This window comes from Nymphalis io, chromosome 29 (genome assembly GCF_905147045.1).
Source record: "Nymphalis io chromosome 29, ilAglIoxx1.1, whole genome shotgun sequence".
Classification (NCBI taxonomy): Eukaryota; Metazoa; Arthropoda; class Insecta; order Lepidoptera; family Nymphalidae; genus Nymphalis; species Nymphalis io.
The window spans coordinates 7284290-7295108 of NC_065916.1; the positions used below are offsets into that span (position 1 = coordinate 7284290).

The following is a 10819-nucleotide window of genomic DNA, read 5'->3' on the forward strand; positions in this document are numbered from 1 at the left end:
CTTTTTTTTTGGTATCAATATTGATACTTCAGGCATTCCGCCCTACATAAAACCTACCTACTAACTCTTTAGCTATAAAACTTTTTGAACTTTCGTTTCATATTTTTTCTGCATAGCTTGGTGTGGGGATTACTTTTGTTTTTATTTATTATAGAAATTTATCCAAAATGCGGCCAGAAGAGATTGAGAACATATTGAAGCGGTTAGAAAATGGTGAAATTTCGGAAGACGATTCCACCGACAATGAAGATGACATAGACTATTATTCGAGCCAAAGAGATCGTCTGATGGAGCTAGATGATGAAGAGGATGTAGGTAATTTTCCCACTGACCCAAACTTGTATGCAGATCCGCCTGCAGCAAACGTAGATACCGACATGCAACATAATTTAGAGACTGTTGAATGAAACCCAACTCCTACAACCAGCAGCCAGAACAACCTGCAAACTGCACCTTTCAACTCTAGAAACTTAGTGTGGAGAGTAAAAAATATGGATTTAGTCCAAAATGCTTTCCAGTTTGCTGGAAATACTGAGTATTCACAAGAAATTATGAACTTAGACACTCCATTTCAGTTTTTTTCTTATTTTTTCGGTGAAGACATTTTGAGATTTCTAGTGGACGAGTCAAATAAATATGCCTTCCAAAAGAATCCCAACTTTACAGAACCTGTAACTGTCTTAGAATTACGTAAATTTATTGGAATTCTTATTTTTACTAGTGTATATCATTATCCTAGTGTCCGGTCATACTGGTCAAACATTACAAAGTTTGAACCCATAGTACAAACAATGAATCGCAACAGATTTGATAAAATTAGAGAAATTTTTCACATGAATGACGACTCTAAACATTTGCCCATTGATCACCCCCAGCACGACCGACTGCATAAAGTAAGACAAGTGATAGACTATTTGAACAAGAAATTTATTACTTTACCATTTGAGCATCGTCTATCACTAGACGAGCAGATGTGTTCCACAAAAATGAAACATTTTATGAAACAATATTTACCCAACAAGCCCCATAAGTGGGGATTCAAATTATACGTGTTATGCTCTCTGTCTGGTTATGCCTACAGTTTTGAGATTTACTCGGGAGCTAAGGACATGGACCGTTTACCTGGCGAACCAGACCTCGGAGCTGTGTCGAATACAGTTATTCGATTGCTACGACCAGTACCAAGGCATGTCAATCATATAATTTATTTTGACAATTTTTATACGAATATTCCTCTGGTACATTACTTGACCAACGAAGGTATTTATTGTCTTGGAACAGTACAGAGAAACAGGCTTGGAAAGTCGTGCAAGTTGCCGGATAAACGGGAGATTATGAAATCCAACGTACCCAGAGGAACATATCACGAAAATGTGGCCTCTCACGAAGGCCTAGAATTGTCGGCCACAAGTTGGAAAGACAACAAACAGGTATTATTACTATCCACGTATGTTGGCGCTGAACCAGCGGATACTATAACCCGCTACGAAAAAAAACTAAAGGCCAATATTCAAATATCATGTCCTCGGGTTGTAAAAGAATATAATGCACACATGGGCGGCGTTGATTTGATGGATAGCTTCATTGGTCGATATCGCATCCGCATAAAGTCGAGAAAGTGGACAACGAGGCTCTTCTACCACTTGTTAGACATGACTGTCATCAATGCTTGGGTACTGTACAAAAAGGTAAACACAAGGAAAGGAAAACTTCAGAAGAATATTATGAAGTTAGCAGATTTTAGAACTGAGCTTGCCGATACTTTATGTAGATATCAAAGTCACTCAAAAAATAAAAGGGGCAGACCCAGTACCAACAGTCAACAAGACAATACAGTACCCTCTAAAAAACCCCGGACAGGTGCACAAGTACTACCCCCAACTGACGTGCGTTCCGATTGTATTGGCCATGAAAAAATATTTATGGAGTCTAGGAATAAATGTAAATTTAGTAATTGTAGGAAACTTACCTCCTGGTTCTGTAAAAAATGCAAAGTATCGTTATGCGATAATAAAAACAATCGATGTTTCGCATTATTTCATGCATAGGTCATTTAAGATTTCTTTATGGCCATAATGCCTGAAGTATCAAAATTGATACCTGTTTTTTTTTAAATAAATATGTAAAATAAATATTGTGATTTATTTAGCTATTTTTCCCTTTATCTAGACCCTCAAGCAAATACAGTAATATTTAACAAAGAAGACTCGCGTAAATCAGGCTACTAAGGGTTAATATAAACTGTAACTTAATATTTTATTTAAAAAGGTGACATTCAACGGTTTCAAAAAATATCTACACATTCAAACTTTCAAGAAGTAAACTTTGTCATTTAGATTAGAAAATTAAACTTTGGTAGTATTTATATTTTAAACATTAATTCTGTACTCATTTAGATAATTTATTGTGTTGTTTCGTTAAAGTTAAATACATTGGAAGGACCATTAACCGTTTGTTTACTCCTTTCAGAAAAATACAAGTAGTAAAAATGATACACCAAGACGGATACGACAATTAGATTTCATCAAATATTATACACGCGGCTGGATTGTATCCCTATCATTACACACCCGTACACGTGATTGAAGAAGGAGATCCTGCAAGACGTTTAGATTTTTGCCGATTTATGCTACACTGTGATGCAGAAAATCCCAATTTTTTGAGAAAAATTTTATGGACAGACAAGTCAAAGTTTGACAAAGATTATATATATTACTAACTACCACAATATTCGATATTGGTCTCAAAAAGAACAGGGAAACCCTCACAAAAAGCGATTAAGCGGTTCCCAAAGACGTTTCTCGGTAAACGTCTGGATGGGGATTATCAATGATAATCTTATTGGGCCACATTTCCTACCTGATAACTTAAATGGTGAAAGTTATGAAAGCTTGCTTAGAGAAATCCTGCATGAGTTACTCGAAAATGGTTCGCTGAAACTTAGGCAGAGAATGATATTCCAGCATGATGGTTGCCCCGCACACTTTCGAATGTCCGTAAGACAGTGGCTAGACAGCAATTATCGTAATAGATGGATTGGCAGAGGAGGACCAATCCCATGGCCAGCGAGAAGTCCAGATTTAACTCCGATGGACTATTATGTCTGGGGGCATATGAAAAGCCTGGTTTATGATGTTTCACCAGTACAAACAATTGAAGAACTCAAAACAAGAATAATGAATGCTGCAAATTCTATTCGACATAGCTTGAGTAGTGTTGTAGTAAAAAGTGAATTAAGAAAAAGAATGCGTATTTGTATACGAAATAGGGGATCTCATTTTGAACACGAATTATGAATAATAAACAGTGTAATTTCGAAAGTATGGAGTAACTAAAAAGATTAAGTATTTTGTTTTTGATTTAAATTCAAAATTGCAATGACAGCTCTGGTTTATCTCTCCTTTTTTACCTATTACCCCTATTAAAAATAATCTTTAACTACTTTGCATTGAGGTCCTTTTGTCTTTGATCCAGATTTAATTTCTTAACAATAGCATTTCTTAGAATTTCCTACCTGGTCTCTTTGTTATCTAATTTTCTCCTGAGTTTATGATTGTTACTGTACTTTTTATGTACCGATGGATAGCTAAGGAAACGCAGATTTTTTTTAAAATGATCCGCACGATAAGAGCCATAGTGATTTTTACAAAAAAATTGCGAGTAACTTAAAGAATCAAAATTAAAAATCGAAAAGTTGTACAGTTTTGGATCTGTAATTTAAAAATGCTTGAAGATTGTTTTTGTTTTATAACTGGTTATTATTAACTAGGATGTACCCTAGCAAGAAATACAAAAAAAATAGGGAAAATACGTTGATTTTTTTTTATTGAATTTTAGAATCTTAAACATCCTTTAAATAAAAAAAATATTAAAAAATTAATAACTCGAAAACGATACACTTTTGCATAAGCATTTTGGGGGTCATTTGATAGCTATTGTCCTGAACTATAACCCTTTAAAAGGATCGTGACATATTACCCTGTAACCCTGTATAAAATACAGCCACTCATCGACAAACTAACAAAAAACTGGCGAAAAATATTTACCCCCGGAGAACGTATAGTAGTCGACGAGTCGATGGTTGGTTTTAGGGGAAGAATTAAATTTCGAACTTACAACCCACAGAAATCTCATAAGTACGGCATAAAAATTTATAAATTATATACTGGTAGTGGTTATACCTGGAGTTACCGCGTTTATTCTGGTCAAGACGACCAAATAACTGGATTAGATAAACCGGGGTCAGTTGTTGTTAGTTTGTGCACAGATTTGCTTAAAGAAGGAAGAATCATGATAACGGACAATTACTACACTAGCATACCTTTGGCAAGGTACCTAAAAGAACAAGGTACTGATTTGTGTGGAACAATACGCAAAAACCGCCGAGAACTGCCCCAAGAAGTAGTTCAGCAACGTTTAGAAAAAGGTCAAATTTCTGTGCAGCAGAACAACTTTGCGACCATCCTAAAATGGCATGATAAACGGGATGTGCTTATGTTGTCGACGTGTCACAACCACGAAATGCAAATGTCAACTGGTTTTCGAAGAGTTTTGAAGCCTACTATGGTGCTGACCTACAATGAAGGGAAGAAAGGCATAGACTTGGCTGATCAACTAGCAAGTTACAATTCGCCGGCGAGGAAAACCTCTGTTTGGTATAAGAAAATTGCTGCGGACCTTGTTTCTATAAGTGTAGTGAATGCCATTCTGATTTATAACGAGTTACATCCACAGTCAAAATTGAAGGTTCTGGATGGTCATCAAATCATTATAAAGAAATTACTTAAGGTTGAAACTGAGAACTGTTCAAGTTCCAGTTCTGCGAGTTCTTTGCGTCCTACAAGTCACAAGTTAACGAAAATACCCAAGAAAGCTAATGGAAAAATTTGGCAAAAACGTTGTGCCAGTTGCTACAAAAAGCTGAAAGAATCGGGATTCACAGCTACTGATGCAAGGAAGAAGACTTCACAAGTTACAACTGAGTGCATTCCATGTAAAAAACCATTTTGCTTACAATGTTATAACGAATCTCACTAATTGCCAGTGGACTTTATTCAAATAATAATGCTTTTCAATAAACCAGTTCATGCTACCAACCAATAAAAAAAAATTGGCGGGACATTGGTGTTTTATTATTCCCAATTCACTGCTCATATTATAGACGTATTATACACATGCAAAATATTATAGACGTAGCTCTCACGTCCAGTCTACAAAACCCCATTCAAAAAGAATAGGCTCGTGCATTATCGATAAAGCACGGGCGTCACAGCAGTAGCCAAAATGCATTATATATAATGCACGGACAGGCAACGTGTTAATAGTTTGATAATGAAATGAATGTAATAATGTTTTCTTTTGTTGGTTATCCAAATAATAATAATCATACAATTTTGTACTGATATAAAACACATATCAGGTGAAGAAAACATTGTTGCCGACTGTTTGTCGCGAATAGAATCCGTAAACGTATCATCTTCCATAGATTACGAAAAATTGGCTAAGGCACAAACACATGACAAAGAATTAAAAAACATTACAGAATCGACCTCTTTACAGTTAAAAAGTTATATATACCTAATTGCCAATTACCTATCTATCGTGACATATCGACTAACAAAACGCGACCTTATTTATATTTGCCTAAGGAATTTCGTGTATCGGCTTTCAACGCTGTACATGACATCAGTCACCCTGGAATGCGAACGACACGAAGCATGATGCAAGATCGCTATACGATTATATGGAAAGGAATAAATAAAGAAGTAACTAAGTGGACCAAAGCTTGTACGTACTGCAAAAAGTCCAAGGTTCACATACATACAGTTGCATCTTATGGTAATTTTATGCACATAGATCGGTTTGAACATTTGCATATGGATGTAGTGGAACCATTAACATATTGTAACGGGTACCGATACAAATCGTGACGATGGTAGACAGAAGCACAGGTTGGCCTGAAGCCTATCCTGTAAAAGAAATAACCGCTGAGACTATTGCGGATATAATTTACACCGGATGGATTGCGAGGTTCAGAACTCTCTAGTTACGTTCTAAAATAGCGAATTTAGCAGCAGTGCCAAAAAGGGAAATGCATCAAGGAAAAATTTTCTTTCACCGGGATTTGAAGGATTGCACTCATATATTTGTACGCGTCGACAAGGTAACAAAGCTTTTGACGCAGACTTATATGGGTCCTTTTAAAGTTATTAGTAAAAAAGATAAATATAAAATTATGCAGCAGGATACGCAGAAAAATTAGATCGATTGAAGCCCGCGTTTACGCTTAACAGCAGTGTAGAGTTTCCAACGACACCAAATACGCCAAGTGCAACTGTAAACAATCGCTCGAGAGTGTCGAGATTAGGACGAACGATTAAACCTGTAGTTCGTTTCTTATTGTAAACAGATTTCAATTATTGCACTGTTAATCTCTGTGACAATAGGTAAACCGCAAAGCAAGCCCCCAAGAGGAACAAATAATAATTGCACAGTTTGGTGCTGGCAATAGCGCGGCGTCATCTGTGAAGGAACAGCAAATCGCATACGTAAAATATGAAGTTTATTTAGTATTAATCATCATCTGCATTCTTGCCGCGATGCTGTATTTACTTTGGAAACGATGTAAGGTATGCTACGCGCGTTGTATGAGGCGCGAGCTGCCCTTAAGTGAATTACGGGGAGGTGATCAACGCTTGAACGGGTGAAGCGGGTCATGTCCATAGACTCCGCGAGTGATTATTTAGATAAAAAAGTGTTTAAGTATATAGTGAGTGCAAATGGCTACTTTACATAATTAATGTGTAACAATCATTAGCAAAAAATAAAAAGTAATTTGTTACAGTTCTTGCAAATCAGGAAGGCGAGTAGTTTTTATTTGTGGTTAAACGTGTACATGCATATTGCAATAGTGTGCGTGTCTGACGACGCGGTCAGTTGCGAGCGCGCCATTGCTCAGGTTAGTTGTGTTTATTGTTCCCGGACGCTAATTGCCGTGAAGTACTGTCAGCATGTCAAAGCGCAAAGTTATCCATAGCGAGGTAAATTGTTTTTTTTCTAGTTTTGACATTAAATAAAAATGGTTATTTTTTTAATTTAAGTTATTGTTTAGTTTTGACTTTTGATACTTATTCAATTGTATATTTTATTGTTTTTAGGGTCGAGCAATCATTGCTAAAGTCTTTCACTTTCTTAAAGATGAATATAGTTTTATGAAAGCAAATAACAGTGATGGATGTGACCTAAGTCCATTAGCAAACATATTAGAAAGAACTGCCCAAGCAACAGGCGTCAGTGAACGCACAGTAACTAGGATTTTAAAAGAATTTATGATGTTTCACCAGTACAAACAATTGAAGAACTCAAAACAAGAATAATGAATGCTGCAAATTCTATTCGACATAGCTTGAGTAGTGTTGTAGTAAAAAGTGAATTAAGAAAAAGAATGCGTATTTGTATACGAAATAGGGGATCTCATTTTGAACACGAATTATGAATAATAAACAGTGTAATTTCGAAAGTATGGAGTAACTAAAAAGATTAAGTATTTTGTTTTTGATTTAAATTCAAAATTGCAATGACAGCTCTGGTTTATCTCTCCTTTTTTACCTATTACCCCTATTAAAAATAATCTTTAACTACTTTGCATTGAGGTCCTTTTGTCTTTGATCCAGATTTAATTTCTTAACAATAGCATTTCTTAGAATTTCCTACCTGGTCTCTTTGTTATCTAATTTTCTCCTGAGTTTATGATTGTTACTGTACTTTTTATGTACCGATGGATAGCTAAGGAAACGCAGATTTTTTTTAAAATGATCCGCACGATAAGAGCCATAGTGATTTTTACAAAAAAATTGCGAGTAACTTAAAGAATCAAAATTAAAAATCGAAAAGTTGTACAGTTTTGGATCTGTAATTTAAAAATGCTTGAAGATTGTTTTTGTTTTATAACTGGTTATTATTAACTAGGATGTACCCTAGCAAGAAATACAAAAAAAATAGGGAAAATACGTTGATTTTTTTTTATTGAATTTTAGAATCTTAAACATCCTTTAAATAAAAAAAATATTAAAAAATTAATAACTCGAAAACGATACACTTTTGCATAAGCATTTTGGGGGTCATTTGATAGCTATTGTCCTGAACTATAACCCTTTAAAAGGATCGTGACATATTACCCTGTAACCCTGTATAAAATACAGCCACTCATCGACAAACTAACAAAAAACTGGCGAAAAATATTTACCCCCGGAGAACGTATAGTAGTCGACGAGTCGATGGTTGGTTTTAGGGGAAGAATTAAATTTCGAACTTACAACCCACAGAAATCTCATAAGTACGGCATAAAAATTTATAAATTATATACTGGTAGTGGTTATACCTGGAGTTACCGCGTTTATTCTGGTCAAGACGACCAAATAACTGGATTAGATAAACCGGGGTCAGTTGTTGTTAGTTTGTGCACAGATTTGCTTAAAGAAGGAAGAATCATGATAACGGACAATTACTACACTAGCATACCTTTGGCAAGGTACCTAAAAGAACAAGGTACTGATTTGTGTGGAACAATACGCAAAAACCGCCGAGAACTGCCCCAAGAAGTAGTTCAGCAACGTTTAGAAAAAGGTCAAATTTCTGTGCAGCAGAACAACTTTGCGACCATCCTAAAATGGCATGATAAACGGGATGTGCTTATGTTGTCGACGTGTCACAACCACGAAATGCAAATGTCAACTGGTTTTCGAAGAGTTTTGAAGCCTACTATGGTGCTGACCTACAATGAAGGGAAGAAAGGCATAGACTTGGCTGATCAACTAGCAAGTTACAATTCGCCGGCGAGGAAAACCTCTGTTTGGTATAAGAAAATTGCTGCGGACCTTGTTTCTATAAGTGTAGTGAATGCCATTCTGATTTATAACGAGTTACATCCACAGTCAAAATTGAAGGTTCTGGATGGTCATCAAATCATTATAAAGAAATTACTTAAGGTTGAAACTGAGAACTGTTCAAGTTCCAGTTCTGCGAGTTCTTTGCGTCCTACAAGTCACAAGTTAACGAAAATACCCAAGAAAGCTAATGGAAAAATTTGGCAAAAACGTTGTGCCAGTTGCTACAAAAAGCTGAAAGAATCGGGATTCACAGCTACTGATGCAAGGAAGAAGACTTCACAAGTTACAACTGAGTGCATTCCATGTAAAAAACCATTTTGCTTACAATGTTATAACGAATCTCACTAATTGCCAGTGGACTTTATTCAAATAATAATGCTTTTCAATAAACCAGTTCATGCTACCAACCAATAAAAAAAAATTGGCGGGACATTGGTGTTTTATTATTCCCAATTCACTGCTCATATTATAGACGTATTATACACATGCAAAATATTATAGACGTAGCTCTCACGTCCAGTCTACAAAACCCCATTCAAAAAGAATAGGCTCGTGCATTATCGATAAAGCACGGGCGTCACAGCAGTAGCCAAAATGCATTATATATAATGCACGGACAGGCAACGTGTTAATAGTTTGATAATGAAATGAATGTAATAATGTTTTCTTTTGTTGGTTATCCAAATAATAATAATCATACAATTTTGTACTGATATAAAACACATATCAGGTGAAGAAAACATTGTTGCCGACTGTTTGTCGCGAATAGAATCCGTAAACGTATCATCTTCCATAGATTACGAAAAATTGGCTAAGGCACAAACACATGACAAAGAATTAAAAAACATTACAGAATCGACCTCTTTACAGTTAAAAAGTTATATATACCTAATTGCCAATTACCTATCTATCGTGACATATCGACTAACAAAACGCGACCTTATTTATATTTGCCTAAGGAATTTCGTGTATCGGCTTTCAACGCTGTACATGACATCAGTCACCCTGGAATGCGAACGACACGAAGCATGATGCAAGATCGCTATACGATTATATGGAAAGGAATAAATAAAGAAGTAACTAAGTGGACCAAAGCTTGTACGTACTGCAAAAAGTCCAAGGTTCACATACATACAGTTGCATCTTATGGTAATTTTATGCACATAGATCGGTTTGAACATTTGCATATGGATGTAGTGGAACCATTAACATATTGTAACGGGTACCGATACAAATCGTGACGATGGTAGACAGAAGCACAGGTTGGCCTGAAGCCTATCCTGTAAAAGAAATAACCGCTGAGACTATTGCGGATATAATTTACACCGGATGGATTGCGAGGTTCAGAACTCTCTAGTTACGTTCTAAAATAGCGAATTTAGCAGCAGTGCCAAAAAGGGAAATGCATCAAGGAAAAATTTTCTTTCACCGGGATTTGAAGGATTGCACTCATATATTTGTACGCGTCGACAAGGTAACAAAGCTTTTGACGCAGACTTATATGGGTCCTTTTAAAGTTATTAGTAAAAAAGATAAATATAAAATTATGCAGCAGGATACGCAGAAAAATTAGATCGATTGAAGCCCGCGTTTACGCTTAACAGCAGTGTAGAGTTTCCAACGACACCAAATACGCCAAGTGCAACTGTAAACAATCGCTCGAGAGTGTCGAGATTAGGACGAACGATTAAACCTGTAGTTCGTTTCTTATTGTAAACAGATTTCAATTATTGCACTGTTAATCTCTGTGACAATAGGTAAACCGCAAAGCAAGCCCCCAAGAGGAACAAATAATAATTGCACAGTTTGGTGCTGGCAATAGCGCGGCGTCATCTGTGAAGGAACAGCAAATCGCATACGTAAAATATGAAGTTTATTTAGTATTAATCATCATCTGCATTCTTGCCGCGATGCTGTATTTACTTTGGAAA

At 36.0% G+C, this 10819-nt stretch overlaps 3 protein-coding genes across 3 annotated transcripts; all 3 read left to right on the forward strand.

Annotated features, from left to right (window-relative positions):
* Nucleotides 1-624: 624 nt before the first annotated feature.
* LOC126779561 (piggyBac transposable element-derived protein 3-like) lies at nt 625-2092 on the forward strand. Its single transcript, XM_050503666.1, has one exon. The coding sequence runs from the start codon at nt 792-794 to the stop codon at nt 2046-2048; it is 1257 nt and encodes a 418-aa protein (XP_050359623.1). The 5' UTR covers nt 625-791; the 3' UTR covers nt 2049-2092.
* Nucleotides 2093-4290: 2198 nt separating this feature from the next.
* Nucleotides 4291-5037, forward strand: LOC126779401 (piggyBac transposable element-derived protein 4-like). Its single transcript, XM_050503322.1, has one exon. It carries the CDS (start codon nt 4291-4293, stop codon nt 5035-5037), a length of 747 nt encoding a protein of 248 aa, XP_050359279.1.
* Nucleotides 5038-8489: 3452 nt separating this feature from the next.
* On the forward strand, nt 8490-9236 carry LOC126779402 (piggyBac transposable element-derived protein 4-like). The gene has a single exon (XM_050503323.1). It carries the CDS (start codon nt 8490-8492, stop codon nt 9234-9236), a length of 747 nt encoding a protein of 248 aa, XP_050359280.1.
* The last annotated feature ends 1583 nt before the right edge of the window (nt 9237-10819 follow it).